The sequence below is a fragment of the Nycticebus coucang genome, chromosome 21 (assembly GCF_027406575.1).
Source record: "Nycticebus coucang isolate mNycCou1 chromosome 21, mNycCou1.pri, whole genome shotgun sequence".
In the NCBI taxonomy this organism is placed as follows: domain Eukaryota; kingdom Metazoa; phylum Chordata; class Mammalia; order Primates; family Lorisidae; genus Nycticebus; species Nycticebus coucang.
This window is the reverse complement of record NC_069800.1, coordinates 36,637,414-36,655,063: the sequence shown is the minus strand read 5'-3', so window position 1 is coordinate 36,655,063 and position 17,650 is coordinate 36,637,414. Positions and strand designations below refer to the sequence as shown.

General features: G+C 51.7%; 1 protein-coding gene and 1 non-coding gene across 6 annotated transcripts in view; both read left to right on the top strand.

Moving 5' to 3' along the window:
• The first annotated feature begins 330 nt into the window (after positions 1–330).
• LOC128573581 (tyrosine-protein phosphatase non-receptor type substrate 1-like) overlaps positions 331–17,650 on the top strand; it is a 43,082-nt gene continuing 25,762 nt past the window's right edge. For 2 of the 5 annotated variants that reach the window (XM_053573840.1, XM_053573836.1), the window contains exons 1-2: positions 331–718; positions 1,665–1,752. In XM_053573840.1, coding sequence (XP_053429815.1) covers positions 1,674–1,752 — 79 coding nt within the window. In that variant the 5' untranslated portion in view covers positions 331–718; positions 1,665–1,673. The other 3 variants (XM_053573839.1, XM_053573837.1, XM_053573838.1) reach the window with 3 other exon arrangements.
• LOC128574368 (small nucleolar RNA SNORA28) lies at positions 15,090–15,212 on the top strand. The gene has a single exon (XR_008376740.1). It is a non-coding gene; the product is annotated as a small nucleolar RNA SNORA28 (small nucleolar RNA).

Below are 17,650 nucleotides of genomic sequence, written 5' to 3'. Positions count from 1 at the left end.
GGCCTCTTGCCCAGGGCATCCTGTCCCCTCACCTTCCCACTGCCTGTCATTTTCCTGGAGCCCAGGCCTCAAGTCGCTGGCCCCCACACCCCTCCCTGGGCCTTCCCTACCCCCTGTATGTGCCCTCTGAGGCAAAGAGGAACCAGGCCAGAGAGCTGCCACTTCCCCGGAAGGCCCCTGGCCCTTCTCAGGGACAGCCCCCATCCCGCTCCCTCTCCTCCCTGCGCCTCTTTTCCAGGCAGTACTGAAGTCCTTCCTACACACACGCTATTTTTGTACCATCACTCTCTTCCTCTCCCCTTCCCCCTACATTCACTTACTTCCTGCTTTTCCTTCACCTCGACCCAGCCCTGAAAGAATCGGGCCCCTCTGGCCCGCACCCCCACCCCTCCAGAGAGGGGCATTCAGCTTTGGGGCTCTGGGGCAGGGCCACTCGGGGAGGGGCAAAAGGCAGACACTCCGCCACCCCCGCCGCTCACGCCCCCACTCTTGCAGCCTCCAGCCTCTGGCCCCCGGGAAGCTGGACTAACCGCGGCCGGCGTCTGGAGGCGAGGGGAGGTCGGCCGCAATTTCCCCGGTCCACCTTAAGAGGACGATGTAGCCAGCTCGCGGCGCTGACCTTAGAAAAACAAGTTTGCGCAAAGTGGAGCTAGGGGCCCGGCCTCTGGGCAGCCCCCGGGGCACTTCCAGTGCCTTCCAGCCCTCGCGGGCGGCGCAGGTCCGAGCTCGGCGGGGAGCGGAAGGGGCAGAGGGCGCCGGGTCGGGGCCGGGGGCGAGCCGCGCGGGCTTCTGAACTGGCCCGCTGTGGGAGCCAGAGGCTGTCCGGTCCCGAGCCCGAGCGGGCTGCGGCGGCTCGCTGGGCCGCCTCCCGAGGCTGCGGCTGGGGGCCCGCGCGGGGGCGCCAGGTTGGGCGCGGGCGCGGGGGGCGACGCTGCCTTCCCCGGCCCGGCGCGCGGCGCGCAGCCCTCGCTCCTTCTCCCGGGGCGCGCTGCTTGGGGGCGCGCGGGCGGGCGCTCGCTCGCCGAGTGGGTGCCGGAGGGGCCGGAGCCCCGCAGCCCCCGGGCGGGCGGGAAGGCGCGAGGAGCGGGAGGGAAGCAGGGAGGGGGCCGGCTGCCGGGAGGGCGGGGGCAGCGGCCGAGACTGCGGGCCGGGAGCGAGCCGAGCCGCCGGCGCCGCAAGGAGCCCGGGCGGGGCAGGTGGGCAGCGGCGGGGGCGGCTCCGCGCGGCCCGGCTCGGCCGTACTGCCCCTCGCCCCTGCCCGCGCGGTCCTCTCTCCCGCGCTGTCTGTCTCGATCTGCGCGCCTTCTCGCTCACTCCTCGCTCTCTCCTCTCTTTCTCCCTCTCTCGCCTCTCGGTGTCTCTGGCTCTCTGCCTGGCTCCCTTGGGTCTGTTTCTTTCTCCTGCCGCCACTCTCTGGCCGCCCCTGGCTTTATTTCTCGCGCGCTTGGGGTCTCTTCCCTTCTCCGTCTCATCTCGGGGGAGGGGGGTTCTCCGAAAATCGCTGCGGTGACGGCGGTTCCTAAGCCGCTCCAGGCGCCCGTTCGGGAGAGGGGGGGTAGCCCAGCCGGGAGGGGGGAGGAGGGGGGAGCCTTAGTCACTTCCCCGCTCCAGCCTGCGCCCGCCCGAGCGCGCACTCACGGCCGTTCTCCCTCCTCGCTCCGCAGCCGCGGCCCATGGAGCCCGCCGGCCCGGCCCCCGGCCGCCTCGGGCCGCTGCTCTGCCTGCTGCTCTCTGCGTCCTGCGCCTGGTCAGGTAAGCACCCCCTGCTCCTCACCGCTGCCTCCCCAAACTGCGGACTCAGGCCTCTCAGACTGATACCGGGATCCACTCGGCTAGTGTTGTGCAGTAATAGGACGAGAGATGCCTGTAACCAGGGTAATAAATGCAGCAACTGAGGTTCAGAGAGGGCCAGCGACATGCGCAAGGTCACACAGCCAAGGATAGCACCCAGGTCTCTTGCAAAGAGAGTCTGTCTCTGTAGATTGTGATTGCCGGCACTGTGCTGGGCACTGGGACCGAGGAGATGAGTTGGTAGCCCCTTCCCAGTTTGATGGGGGAGGCAGGCTGACAGTGGCTTTCAGAGCAGGGCTCCCTGCTTTCCCTAGAAGCTCCCTCTCTAGACTTATGCTTTCCACATGTTTGACTTGGGGTCTGAGGGGGAGGGAGTGAGTGCAGAAGTCCCCCCAGTGTTGCCTGGAAAGGAACAGACACAGGCTGTTGCAATTAGGGAAGAGTGAGCTGTTCCTCTGGTGCACGGAGTAAATCAGTATTTGTGTATGGGAGAGAGAGAGAGAGGCCGCGGTCACCCCAGGATGAGCTGCTGTGAGATCAACAGATCCTTATGTAAAAACACAGTGGATTGTCCCTGTGATTGCCAAAGCCTTTCCCTGGATGGTCTTGCTCCTTGATGCTCTCCTGGCTCCCGCTTCCTCCTGCCTTCCTCAGGCTTCCAGGCAGCTCCCTGCAGCTCAGGTGTTCTATGGGGATGTTACCTGTGGCTCTGAGCATGCCTTTCTGTTGGCCTACATCAAACACCTGGCAGCAGGCCGGCTCTGAAGGCTACTGTGTGTGTTCGCCAAGGGGTGAGGTCACCATTCCAGAGTCCTGCTTCTTAAAGGGTTTTTGCAAAACCATGTGCCTCCTGGGGGGTGGGGGGTGGGCAGAGACATGGCGTTAAAGGAGTTGGGAGGGAGAGAAGAATGGGGATTTTGGTTTTTGGCCTCTTGAAGCTGTGTTGTGGGGATAGGGGTCTCTGCACCTCCCAGCTTTGAGGAGGGAGGAAAAGATGAGCTCAGTATCCAGCTCCCCCTCCTTGCTTTTGCCTAGAAACTGGTAACCATCTGATGGCAGGTAGAACTAGCAAAGAGTGGATGGTGAGAGAAGTGGGGTGGACAGTACCTTCCTCTTGCCCTGTGGTTTCCCCTGAACCCCAGGAATATGCATCCCCCACCCACCACCCTAGTTCTTTTCAATTACATTTGGGTCCTTGCTGCGAGGAAGGAAGCCCTGATAAAATTCTTGAGCTCGGATCTGCTCCTTCCTGCCTGAGCCAGCCATTTGAACCCTGCAAAAGTCCAAGTTCCTACCCTGCCATCCTTCCTCTCCTGGAAATGCATAAGCATCACTCATAAGTGCTTAATTTTCCTGAAGCAGGGAACTGGGCCCAAATTAATTTCCAAATGTCTATTCTAGACCCTTCTCCGACTAGGAGCCTGTGGCTCAGTCCCTGGCAAATGAACGGTGACACTGATTAACAAGTGTTCAGATGGGTAGCCTGCCTTTCCCAGGGCACTGGCTGGGAACACCAACACCTTCTTGTGAGCAGATCTCCCCCTTTTGCCTATAAAAACAATCTATAAAATGGTAAAGATTGGGCCATAAAACTTCTGTTCCAATCCATTCAGCATCAATAGCCTGAAAAAGTGGGAGCAGCAGAGGGGCCAAGATTAGCTTTGAAATAAATAAATCTTAGGAGGTAAGAATAAATTTCTTGGTTGAGGGTGGTGGGGAAGAGATGAGATGTGACCCTCACAGCTCAAGCCTCCCAGCATCCTTCACTGTGTTCTTCAGGGCCTTCGTCACACTCTGGGCCTGGGCATGGAATTCACTTGGTTTGGCTGAAGACTGGGGCTTTGGGACTTTCCCTCTATTACTTCAGATATGGAGTTTGTGACAAAGCAGAAGAGAGGATACAAGGGCAGGAAGGTAGGAGGCAGTTGTCCAATTTTCTAAGAAAATGGATTTGTTCAAGTGAGAAACTCAAATATCAGGCTTAGGAAAGCAGCTTTGGATTGAATGACTAGTAGTGTCTCAGGCACAACTGTCAGCCTGGGAGGTGTCACATGATTACTGTGGCTTCACATGATCACGCTTTGGGGGGGAATGGGGCTGGTCATGTGAAGTATCTTGGTTGGGGGAGGCAAGAAGAAGTTTCTAAAGATTGCTTTCAGCTCAAGTGCTGCCAAAAGGAGAATCTAAAAAGATACCAGTGAAGTCACCAACCTATGTTTTTGGAGCCAATGTGAGGTCTGCTTCCTAGAACAGCTGCACTGGCAGAGATTCTGAGACTGGGAGAAGGGCAAGGGGCTGGGGCTCGGGGACACCTGGTCAGCCTTGACTCTGGCAGCAGGGCCCGACATTACATCTGCAGGATGCTTGGCCCCACCTAAACCTTGGTACTGCTGGGCCACCTCCCAGGCAGACCTCAGATGAACGTATTCACTTTTGCTCTGGACTGGAGGAAGCCAAGCCAAGTTGGAGGTCAGGCTTTGGGAGACAGCTAGGCCCTCCAGTGAACCTCTGACCCTTTGGTAGAGGGTGGCATGTTGGTGGCTCCTCTGTACTTTCCTAAATGGTAATGTTAATCTCACTTCCTCTTCTGTAAAAAAGTGGGGGGAGGGTTTGGCTTGACATGTTTAGGTTCTTGGAAGGTCCTTAAAGCCATGTGTTCTCCGGGTACTTTCTGGCCCTTAATTATGCTTTACCAGCCCTGTGGAGACTCGTGGTATGATTCATTCCTTTACTTGCCGTCATTCGGCTGATATGATATGCTAGTATGAACCATGTGCTAAGAGAAGGGCTGTATGATATATCTGAATGATCTCATCAGCAAAGATGAGTTGGCTCTTATCCCCATTTTTCAGATAAGGAAAATCGAGCCCAAAACTTGGGAAGTAACACGTCCAAGCAGTAGATGAGCTAGAATTTTAGAAACTGGCCTTCCTGTTGGGTGGCCTCTGAGGGAAGAAGTTAAATGATTTAATCAGGATTACTTTGTCCAAATTGGAGAGGATGGGAGAGCCCCCTCAAGGCTCAGGTGGAGGTTTGTGGAAGAGCTTCTTTCTCTGGGCAGAAGGTTTTGGACTGAGTCAAAAGCATTTCTCTGAAAGCCCACCTTGGATGGAAACATGGACAGCCCCTCGGTCCTCACAAATCACAACACACATAAGAGCCCCCTCCCATCTGGGCTGCCAAGCTCTGGAGCCCCTAGAGCTGGAATATTCCTCCCTGCATCTTCCTGGTGCCCTTTGCGACAGATGGAGAGGGGGTGTGTGAGAGGAAGGGAGTCTAAAAGTGTTGTATGGATCCCACACGCGCTCGCTCGCTGCTTCCAATGGCTCCGTGCGACAGGTTATTTTCTAATTTGTAATCTTGGGCTGACGGAAGGCCCCCCACCTTTTTAAATGTGCTCAGATTTCTGGCCTGTCAACACAACTCTTGATTATGTCACTCCCCACCTCAAAACTGTTGAGTGGGTCCAAGTTTTCTTTAAAAAACAAAAAGCTGCAGCAGCGAGGCCTGGGCTTCCTCCCTGGCAGGCCTGATTTTCAGCCACGTGTTTTCCAGCAAGCTGACCTGTTGAGGTGTTGCCAGATAACTGGGCTTCCTCCCTGCGGACCAAAGCTTTGCCACTGGCTACTCAAGCACGGAGCAGAAGACCCCAGAAATCCCACATGGTAGAACCCCAAGTTGGACCTCATTTACTCCGCTGTTCCCTGAACATATGAACAAGAGGCGTTGGATTTATAGAACGCCCATTAACACACAGCCTAACCCAGTCTGGGAAACGCTTTCGTACAAATCTGTGCCCTCAGCTCAACTCTGCTCGGTACCTCCCCCATGCCGTTCCTGCCGTCTGAAATGCCCTCCTTTCCACCTCTGGGTCTTCCCATGTCTGGATCCTGTGTGTCCTTCACTTCTATTCCTCTGGCTCCAAGGGACTTCTTCCTCTTCCAAGTTTCCCCCCAGGATTTTATCTGCCCCCTCCCCAATCTGAGGCTACTTATTAACTTTCTTCTTTTGTCACCATATAGTGCATTTTTAACTCGTAGACTGGGGTCTGCAAACTTAACCACTGTGTGGTGGAGACACAGCCCCGCCTAGTTAAGACAGCCCTAAGACCCCTGGGTGTCTGTCACAGCCCTGCTACCTACCTGGATAATTTACTGAACTTCCTTGTGTCTCATTTTGATCTTCAACAGATGGGAGATAACATTAAAATCTCTATCTCTGGGATCAAGTCAATTAATACATGTAGAATGCTCAAAGCCATGCCCAGTACATAGTAGGCTCTCAGTACACGTTAACCAGTGTTGTATCCTTGTCATTTTATTCTGCTTTGATTTCCTCATCTGTAAAATTGGGACTGACTTTTTAAAGCATTTAACACGGTGTTTGCACATAGTAGGTACTCAAAGGACAGCAAAAACTGTTACAGGACAGAGTGTTCTTCAGCTCTGTTTTTCCCGGTAGCTATTGTGCTGCTGGGGGGTGAAAAAGTTGAGCAGAAACCCAGGCAGTCTGGTGTAATCTGAAATTGCCTGTTGCTGGGACGGAGCGCTATGGGCACAGCCTGCCTCTAGGTGTCTCTGTCTGGATCCATGGGTCTGAATTGTGCATTCCCAGACCTGGAGAGCCCTCTGTCCTTTCATCCAGCACCTCATTGTGCAGCCCAGAAAACAGAAAAGGATTGGCCACGTGCTCACACTCGCATAGGGGATCCATGGCAAGGCCTGGGTGGGACGCCAAGCCTCCTGCAGAAAAGGCCAAGGCTTTTTAAAACTAGGCTGTTGCTGGAAGTTTCCACTATCAAAGCCAGAGATCTGAAGGATCCCAAATTCTGTGGGAAAATACTAAAGTAATAATAATAGGAACCATGTGGGTCTTGTGCGTTCTGTGCTTGGCACTTGGGGTGTGATCCAGTGGCACCCACAGCTACCCCGGGTGGTGTGCATCATCTCCATCAGTCCCCAGCAAGGAACCAAGGCTCAGAGAGGTGAAGCAACTTGCCCAAGGCTACACTGTAAGTATCAAAGTCAGGTGACCACTCAAATGAGCCTAATCGCAGAGCCTGTGGTGTTAACTGTTGTGCCATCCCTTAGCCTTGCTTGACAGGTCGGGAAACTGAGGCCCAAGGATGCTGGCGTCCTGCTCTCTTAGTGCCTCTCATATTTCTGTTGATCAGGGTATCTTCTAGGAGGTGGGAGCAGCAGGTGTCCCCAAGATGTGTTTCTGTCCCCATTCTAGAAAAGGAAGCCTCTATTTTCTCAGCTGAAACTGCTTTCCTGTTAACTTCAGGCGTTCCTGGGGCTGGTCTTCTGAGGGAGCCCCCTGGGAGATGGATTTTCCCTGCCAGGTGTCTTGCCAGGCCCTCGGTCCAGAGAGATGCAAAACAGCTGAGGTGGAAGTTGGAAGTGATGTGGAATTGGTTCTTTGTGTCTGTTAAATTTCCTGGCAACATTCATTCAGGGGCGCAGGGTGTTAGACAGCTGCAGATCAGCACCAGGAGCCCAAGGAGATCAGGTGCTCGGATCAGGAGGGAGATTGGAAGCCAGGCTGAGCCATGGGTCTCCTAGCCAGGAGGGACAGCCGAAGTGGGGGAAAGGTGGTGGTGGGGTGGTGGTGCCAGGGCCACCGTATTTCACTGCCCCATTCCTCAGCTGCCTGTCAATGCACAATGTGCTTGGCACACACTGAGCCCTGAACACATGTTTTCTCTTATCTTTTTCTTTTGGAAAATTTCAAACATATGCAAAGTGAAAGTGATGTAACTGACTCCACTGATCCACTCTCTACCATTCTTGGCTCACCTTCCCCTCACATTGCCGCAGGGAGGGGCACTGAGGAATACATGCTACTCTGATGTGCATCCCCTCAGGGGTTCCGTTGTCCAAGCCTCCCAATAAGCCAGAAAGCATGGAGTCCTTCATCCCCACTTTACAGATGCAGAAACTGAGCCATCCTGAAGGCAAATTGGGTTCACCCCAAGGCCACACACCCAGTGACAGTTAAAGCCAGGGTTCAAGCCTTAGTTTACTCTTAACCACTTTGTAGTTGTTATTAGGGTCATTTTAATAAGATTCATTCAACAAATATTTTTTCAGCATCTGCCGTGTGTCAAGGGTAGCTCTAGGTGTTTGGAGGATACAGTCATGAGCAAACAGACAAAAACCCCTGCTTTCATGCAGCTGATGTTCCAGTGAGGAAGAAAAAACACACCAAGTAAACGAATGATGTCAGGCAGAGACAAGTGCTGGGAAGAAAACTAACACAGGATGAGGAAATAGAGAAGGTCAGTGGGGACAGACCTGGATCAAACTGAGGCAACAGCCATGGGAATATCCAGGAAGAGGCTTCCATGCAGGAGGAGCAGCATGTGCAAAGGCCCTGAGGCAGGACTGAGCTTGTTGTGTTCCAGGAATAGCGAGGAAGCCAGCTCAGCTGGAGTTAAAGTCAAGGATGCGGGGGTTAGCAGAGGTCAGGGCCAGACCAAGTAGCATCTGATTCACCGAGCAACTGATATTGAGCACATCTGGCCATGTGATGGGATCGCTATATATTACCTTCTTACCACAGTCCTTTTATCCTGGATAGGAACAATTATTATTATTATTGTTACTTTTTTTTTTTTTTTTTGCAGTTTTTGGCCAGGGCTGGGTTTGAACCCACCACCTCTGGCATATGGGGCCAGCGCCCTACTTCTTTGAGCCACCAGCGCTGCCCAGGAACAATTATTATACCCATTGGACAGAAGAATAAAATGAGAATCAGAGAGGTAAAGTGACTTACTCAAGATCACACAGCTTTGAAGTAGAGCTAGGATTGGATCCCAGGCCCAGTATATGGCAGTTTCCCCACCACCACTCTCCATTTCCACCCTTGCCTCTTTCAGCGTCTTCACCCATAGCAGCTGCAGTGAGTCAAGTCATCCAAACCTTCCTGTGGTTCCCACTGCCCTTAGGATGAAATCAAAGTCCTTATTACTGCATGGCATTTCCTGGACCATCCCTCCGACCTCATCTCTTACCACCCTCTCTTTCCTCCATGGGCTTCAGCCATGGAGGCCTTCTTTCTGGCCCTCTCCTGTGCCCGCTGCTTTGTTACCTCAGGGCCTTTGCACCTGCTGTCCTTGCTCACTGGAACACCTTCCTGGCTTTGCTTCCTTTGGGTTTCAGCTGCTATCTCATATCCCCAGAGGCTTCCCAACCACCCAACTCTGAAAGAGTTTCCTCCTGTGATGCTCGATCGTTGCACCAACTTTGTTTCCTAATGCTCCTGGGTATTTCTGTATTTATTTGTTTCATTATTTCAGCCCTGCTTCCCCCTGTAGGATATCTGCTAGGTGAGAGTAAGGACTGTGTCTGGTATATTCACTGCTGGGCCTCCCAGGATCTGGCATACAATAGGTAGGTTAATACATACTGGTTGAATGAAGGAACAAGGTGGGTGCTAAATTCCCCCTTTTAAATAGGAGGTTTGGGGCTGTATGAAGTTGTACAGGCCAATTCCACACAGTCCCACCTCTGTGCCCAGGACAGCACCTTTCCCCAAATCCCTGTCACAGTGGCCCTAAAACATCAGGAAGCACAAAGGTGTCAGGTGCCAACTGGGATGGGAGGAGGTGGTCAGTAAACCCCAGAATTTGTACTTAAAATTACGACTACACAAAACTGCTTGCTCTGCTTTAGACACCATGATGAATGAGCAAGTACTACAAACCGTGAGACGCGACACAATTACTGTTGCACCCTTGGCCTGGGTTTGGTGTGGAGGGCACAATCAGAGTCAGCCCCCACCCCGAGGGTCATCATTGCATGAGGCAGTCTAGTGCAGGGGGTCAGGATAGTCAGAGGTGGAGTCAGACCACTCAGCAGTGACCTTGGCCGTGTGGTTGTATTCCCAGAGCCTCATCTGGTCCTCTGTGAAATGGGGGTGGTGGCAGCCTGGCTTGCTGGGTGCCTGCAGAGGCTCGGCGAGGCCTGTCGTGCTCTGGGCAGTGTTGTGCTCATAAGCTGTCATTACCGCTCCTCTTGTTATTGTGTTGTCATCGTTTCATAGTTTGAGACTGGAATAAGCAGGTGGAGTGTCCGCTTCATCACTTACCAGCAAGATCTGAACCCACTGCTCTGCCCCTCTCAGCTTCAGTTTCCCCTTCTGTGAAGTAGAGGCTCAGCTTGGTGGCTCTCCTGCAGGTCACTTCCCGTGCTGATGCTCCAGCCTGGGTACCCATCTTGCCCTTGGTCTTGGTGATTCCCCAGGCTCCTTCTCTGGCAGGAGAAGATATGGAGGGAGCCTCTGCTTTGGGGCATATTCCTGAGATGGACATGCTGCTGTGTGCTCTGGAATAGGTGTCTTCCCCACTCCGAGCCTCAGTTTCTTCATCTATAAAATGGAAATGCTATCACTATTCCCTCGCAAACAGGGGACTGTTGAGGGTTAAGGGAACTAAGAGTTGTGAAAAGTGCTTTTTCAAGCTGCAAAAAGCTCTATAAAAGGAATTTTTGAATAGTGTCAGCTTGGGGAAAAATTCCTTCAGTCCGGAGACTGTCTGCTGTCGGCAGCAGAGTGTGCTGAAACCTTGGCAAATGACGTTTAATAAATGTGTGTCGCTTTTAAGGGGGCCTTTATCTTGGCTTGGAAAATGTGTGCACATCCTTGACAGCCTGAGATTCCAGAAGCCTGAGCTGGAGGGGACCCACTGCAGGGAGAAGTGATCGCACGCACGTGGTAGCTGCAGGCTCCAGTGTTTGAATCCCACCTCTGCCACTTACCTGCCTCTCTGGGCTCAGCTTCCTCAGCTGTAGGAAGGGGATGGTGACAACAGCACTCACTGCCTTGGGCTATCGTGAGGAGCTTCTCATCTGGCTAATGTGTGCATTGCACCATGAAAGCATGGCTGTGCAGCTTCAGGGCCTGTCTCGGGAGAATGGTTGGAGCGTGGAGGTTTGGAGGATACCACCTGGCTTCTTGGCCTCACTCCAGGCCTCAGTTTCTTCCTCTGTAAAATGGGGAGGTGGGAAGAAGGTCCTTAGGTTGCTGAGGGCCAAGCCCAGTAGGTAGTGGGTGTCATTAGTGCCTTCAGCCTGCTTCCCCAGCCTCTTCTGGTCCCTTGAAGTCTATTAAGTACACGGGATATATCAAGTACACAGATGGACAGTTCTTCTCTTGCTACTTTGCAAGAAGGATCACATGACCAGTGTTGCTTATCACCCCCATGTTCCATCTAAACCCAGAAAATGCCCAGCAGGGCCTCTAGCCCTCCCTTCTTGCCTGCGGTGCACCTGGCATGCTCATGCATCTCCTTCTGGAGTGATCTCTTACATACATTGAGGCAGAGCTGGTTCTGCCTTGGAGAGAATCCCGAGCCTCTCGGGCTTAAGGATGTGATCATCTGTCGCCCCCTTCATCTTAAATACCCGGCTGCATGGTTTCAGCTGCCCTACATTGAGTGCTCACTCTGTGCCAGGCAGGTCAGCCCATTTCATCCTCAGTACAACCTTAGTATCCTTATCATCATTTCCCTCTACAGAGGAGGAGCCAGAGGTCCAGAGGGCTCGAGACGGTTCCTGGAGTCTTATGGGTAGCAGAGTTGGAATCCAAATCAAAATGTACCTTCAACAAGTGCCAAGCATTGGTCTCAGCCTGGGGAAAAAGATTTAGTCCCTGCCCTCAAAGGACATATAAGTCAGTGTAGGGTAGGGAAGTGGACGCTAAAAAAGTTAACAGGAAAATGCACAGTATGTCAAGTAGGGGTCATGTGTAGAAAACAGAGTTGACTGAGGGACATCGAGGGGCATAGTATTTTAGACAAGGTATCCAGGGAAGACCTTTGAGGCCCAAAGGAGGAAAAGGTGCAAAATCTGTGGATATCAAAGGGATACAAGTGTCTGGCAGAGCAATGGCCCTGGGATTAAGTGGAGAATGTGGCGTGACTGAGGAAGAGCAAAGCTGGAGAGCCCTGGGGCCACCATAAGGATTCTGGGTCTCAAAGGAGGGAAGTCACTTAACTTAGGTTATAGAGGCTCCTCTGTGGGTTGCAGAGAGGTGAGGCAGAGGCAAGGGGATTAATGTGGAAGCTGCGGTAAGGATCCAGGTAAGGGATGGCCATATGGTGTAGGCGGTCAGATAAGGCCAGAATCTGGCCTGATCTTGGAAGTCGAGCGGCAGGATCCACTGACGGACGGGCCGTGGGCCCTGGTAGAAAAAGGAGTCAAGGAAACCTACAGTTCTCGGCCCAGCACTTCTGACCATGGAACACTTGACCTTGTGGAGGGAGAGGGTTTATATCACCTGTTTACAGGTGAGGAAACAGAGGCTTAGAGGAAAGAGACCCTGCCAAGTCACTCTGCTAAGGATAAAACGTGCAGATCTTCTGGCCCCAGAAACTGAGCTCTGGACTATCTTGGCACCTAAGGAGATTACCTTCTCTGGAGAGGTCGGGGGAGGGCAGCGTCTGCCCTTACCCTGCAGGGATGTGGCACAGTGCCCAGCTCTGAGTTGCCTGGAGTGAGGGTAAAGGAGACAGCACCTGGGCCTCTTTGGCCCAGCCCCCGTCTTACTTACCAGGCCACTGGGGCCCCATTTTTTTTTTTTTTTTGTAGAGACAGAGTCTCACTTTATGGCCCTCGGTAGAGTGCCATGGCATCACACAGCTCACAGCAACCTCCAACTCCTGGACTTAAGCGATTCTCTTGCCTCAGCCTCCTGAGTAGCTGGGACTACAGGCGCCTGCCACAACGCCCAGCTATTTTTTGGTTGCAGTTCAGCTGGGGCCAGGTTTGAACCCGCCACCCTCCGTATATGGGGCCGGCACCTTACCGACTGAGCCACAGGTGCCGCCCCTGGGGCCCCATTTTTACCAGCTGCAATGCAGGTGGCAGTATGGCGTATCTACTCCAGTACCTAGGTCATGTCCACCCAGGGTGTTTATCCAGCAGTGCCAGCAGAGTGCTCCTGGCGTGCTCTTCAGATGGGCAAGAACAACCATCTTTCAGGATGTGAGGTTAGTCCCCTCCCAGCTTGCTTACAGCCAGTGAGCGTGCTCCAATGACTCTCCCCTGGTCCCAAGATTGTGCAGGGCCCTTTTTCTCACCTCCGCATCTCTGCTCACGTGGACGTTCCCTCCTCCTGGAATGCTTTCCTTCACCCCAAGTCGTATTGGCCTTAAAGGCCCAGCTTCAGGGTCCACCACCTCCAGGAAGTCCTTCTGGATCATGCCCTCTTTTAAGACACCATCCCAAGCCTCTTGCAACCCCAGTCACACTGTGTGTAGTTCTTACCTGTGTCTAGGACTGCCTGCAGACTAAGGCATTCTCAAGGGCAGAGAGCCCTGTCTCACTCGGCTCTGCTTTCTCTGGCCTCCAGGACAGAGCCTAGAAGCAGAGTGAGGCTTGAGAGGGCATGGATGAATCATTCTGACTGGAGGAAAGTCACTGTCTAGCTATGGCTGTCGAACCCTGAGCTGTCCCTTTGGGAACTGTGGAGTCCATGCAGCCAGCCATTGATATAGTCGCCACCTTGAATCTGGCCTCAAGTCTCTCTTGCCTTCCTGCTTGGGGTTGTGGGCTCCAGCAGGGCAGTTCTGGGCTGGCCCAGTGACCTCTGTGCCCTGTGGCTAGCACATAGTAAGTAGGTAATCCGGAAACATTAGCACCTCCCATCAGAGGCAGGACCCTGGGCCAGGTGCCACATGGGGCCTTGTCCCCCAGGAGACTGTGGTAGACTTGAGGGAAGCTTCTCTCTCACCCTCCTCCTCTCACCACCCAGTGCGTGGAAACTCACACGGCCGCCGCATCGTGCCAGGCACCTTTCCAGCTGGCCTCTCCCGAACACCAGTGTATGGACATACGGGTGCACACAGTGGTCCCCACATACAGCTGTCTCCCCCTGTCCTGTCAGCACACCCCCTCACAGTCACATCATTTGTGTACCACTCCATTGCACGTGCGCTCGCCCGCTACACACACGTGTGTGTACACACTCGCATGCATGCCACTCCTGCAGTCACCTCCCGCCCTTGCCCCAGCCACCCACAGCGCAGACACTGACCTGCCCCTGCACAGTCCTCACCCCCCAACGCCTGCCCACCGCCCACATTTGGACACGCTCCTCTGCTGTGCCCTGATGAGTTCCTGCACATCAGTCTCTGCCCTCAAAGGACATACAAGTCAGTCTAGGGTAGGGAAATGGACCTTTCACACTCACGTGCACACAGCCCCTTGTGCCTGCCCCGGTGACCGCGCCTGTACAAATGCTTGTGCTCTGCCCAGCCACGTGTGCCCTTTCACTCTGTGTGCTGCTCTTCCGTGCACACTCAGCACGTTTGTGTCCACCTGCTCTCTTGTGCACTCCTCCTGCGCGTGCCCTGTCTCCACACTCCAGCACACTTGTGTGCATGTGTCCATTTGCATATTCCTGTACTGCAGACTCTTGCACACGGTGTTAAATCACAAGCTGGAAGATACTGGAGGCTGCACCTGATTACTGCATGTGTGAGTGAGGAACCGCAGCCCCTGAGGATATCAGATAATGATCGTAGTTAGGGAAGGGGGGCCAGATGTCACTGTAGCCACCTTAGAATGCTGAGCCCCAGGCACTGCCAGAGCTCCAGCCACAGCCTCCTGGCCCCTAGGACTCCTTGGGTTTGTGTAGACCAGAGGAGCCACTGTAAAGGCAGTGAACACCCGCCTGGGTGACTCTGGCTCTGGGGAAATATACGCGTCAGCTTCATTCTATCCACCTGGATGAAGGAGAACTCAGGAGGAATCACACGGAGAGATCGCCGTGGCCCTGCCTCCCTCCCACAAGCTTCAGTTCTAACTTGATTTGTTTTTTCCATTAGAACAGCATCTCTGTTTATTTTTTCACTTCTTATGAAAACTTTTAAGATCTTTTCTTAATCTCAAAAGCCACACATGAACATTCCTTTTAAAAAATGAATATATTTTTCTAAGCCAGGCGATTAGCTCTTAGCCCCCAGCTTACCACATCTCTGAGTGGCATTGACACAGGTGGTTGCACCCTCCTTGGCCAATTCAAGGAAGAGAAAGGCGACAGTGGGGGCAGTGGGTCAGGGAGGGTCAGAGATGGAGTCAGAGGCGCCAGCAGTAGCTACTTGTCCAGGAGGTTGTGTTCATTCCCAGCGTAATCACTGGAGTGATTTCCCATCACAGTCTGTCTTCACCCCTAACATGCAGACTCCAGCAGGCCAGAGACACGGCCATTCCACAGAGCTGAGCTCAGGGCCTGGCACATAGGAGGATCCAGTAATTCATCACTGACTGCCCTGTGCTCTTGTCCACTGTGAACACAAATTCCTCTTATAACAAAGAAGCAGAGTGTCTGACACAATTTGAGCTTGCTAGAGCAAGAAAGTCTAACGTATTCCGGTGTTCTCTCTTTGTGGGATAAGCCGTTATATAGACTTTAATAGTGGGGAAAAAAAAAAAGAATAATAAGCAGTTACCACCTTACCATGCACTGTGCTGACTCCTTCCTTGGAAAACTTATTCATATGTTTTGTCTTACTACTTTTATTTTTTTCCCAAAGCCATAAATGTCCACTGCAAAAAAGACTTCAATATATGCAATATATTACTTATGATAAATAAGAAAGCGTGCCCACCCTATCCCACCCCAGTCCTGATGTCACACAACACAACATTGCGGTGTTTATCATATCATCTTAGACCTTTTCCTCTAGACATGCAATTGGTTGGTCAATCAGCAAATATTTTTTGAGCATCTATTCTGTGCCAACCACAGTATTAGGAGCTGGAGAAATAGCAGTGACCAAAACAGGCAAAATCCCTGGAGGGGATGTTCATTCAAATAATAGACATATATATAATATACATATTACATGTTTCATTTTTTTTAAACCAAATAAGATACAGTAAATATTCTTCAGTTTTTTTCCAGTTTGGAGAGTCTGAAAATTACCCAAAATAGAAGGGGAAAAAACCCAGCAGTTTTAGAGACATGATCCAAAAAGAGTTGCATTTTTATAGCTTTGTATAGTACCTTACAGTTTATATATAGTTTTATTTCACAAAGTCAAGATCATATAGAAAAGTACAGTTTTCCTTCATCTTTTTTTCTTGTACAAGTAATGCAAAAAAAAAAAAAAAAAGCGAAAGCAAAATTCCACATAGCTCTACCAGTTAAAGTTAATCATTGCTAATACTTAATGTCACTTTTCCCTCCCAAAACTGGAAGTTTGGGATCACACTGAATCTGTAACTCAGCAGCTGACTCTGGCCTTGTAACGTCTCTCCGTTGTAATTCCACACCATCATTTTCATGGCTACAGATTTGGCTGTTAAGTAGATTCACCCTAATGGGGCAGCCCATCTCCTTTCCTCGGATGTTAGTATGTTTTCAATTTCTCATTTTTATAAGAACACTTAGATGAATAAAGTAAAATGTTAGCACATATCCTTAGTTATCTGAAGGTATGACATCACATTGTTTTTTTTCACATTCAACATTTTAACTACATGAAAATGTTTATTGCCGTTACCTTTGGTGGTATTATATGAGATTACTTTGTTTTTATACTTTTTTGTTTTCTCTAAATGCCTTGCGATGAACAGGTTTTATTTGTATAACCACAATATTATTTAAAATTGCGCCATGAAAATGTCTATATTACCGCAGCTTTTATGGTAATGGCTTGTTATGGCTGCCTCTAATTCCACGTAGGGGATAGCCCGTAACTCACTTAACCATCCCCTATCATTGGCCATTTGGGTTTTTTTCCAACTTTGGAATAATCATTATGCAGGAAACTACACTATCTGGGGTTCTGTCCTCGTGGAGCAGCCTAGCAAAGGCTGGCGAGCTGATTTCACACCTTTGGTTCATCCTGCCAAGCTGCTTTCCCAAGAGGATGTTCCAATTTCCACTCCCACCAGCAGTGCGTGGGAACAGCTGCCCTTCTCTCCCAGAGATGGCTCAGGCCCCTGGACAGCCTTGCTCTGCCAGGAGGGAAAGCGAGAGGAGGAAGTGGTTTGGTCAGCGGTGCCAGCATGATGACCCCAGGCCCAGAACTGCAGGACTGATTTTTAACGAGCCGGTTTCCCAGAACAGAACCTGCAGAGAAAAAGAAAAGCAAGCAAGGAAAAAACTCTCTGCTGGAAAAAACACACACATACACAGATTAAAATAATATTTGGCACTTACGTCGCACTTTTAAAATTCTTCAAACGCTTTATAAACACTAGCTAATTAATTAAGCTGCCTAAATCTGGCTGCATTTGGTGGAGAGAGCTTGAGAGGAGCTAAAAAAAAAAAAAAAAAAATGGGGGAGCCAGCCCTGCACAACTCCAGATTTTATTGTCGCCTGCCCGGGGTGTGATTACAGGCCTCCGGCTGCACCACAAGAATAGCCCTGTTCCAACATGCTGCACGCCTGACTCCGCAGCGCTCCTGCACTCCCCTCCCTCACCGACTGCTGACTCACAGCCCTGCTGGTGATATTGATAAGGATAATAATAACTGCCAGCCAGGCTCCGTCCTGGGCTCCGGGCCCTCAGCCTCTCCTGCATATGCCAATAGTAGCTCCTTTTAACAGATGGAGAAAGGGACTCAAGAGAGGAGATGTGCCCAGGGTCACGGAGCATATAAAATCCTTCCTTTATTCATTCATTGCGTTCGCTAAGCATGTATTATTTGAGAACCAGTGTATGTATGCCTGACACTGTTCTAGGTAGGAGGTTGGGAAAAGTCCCTTCTGGATCCTATATCCTAGTATTGGGAATATGACGATTCAGAGAAAATCAAATATATAAATGATACAATTATGTGATAATAATAGGATAGGAACTGAAATTTAAGCAGCACCTATGTGGTGGTCATACAACTATGTCAC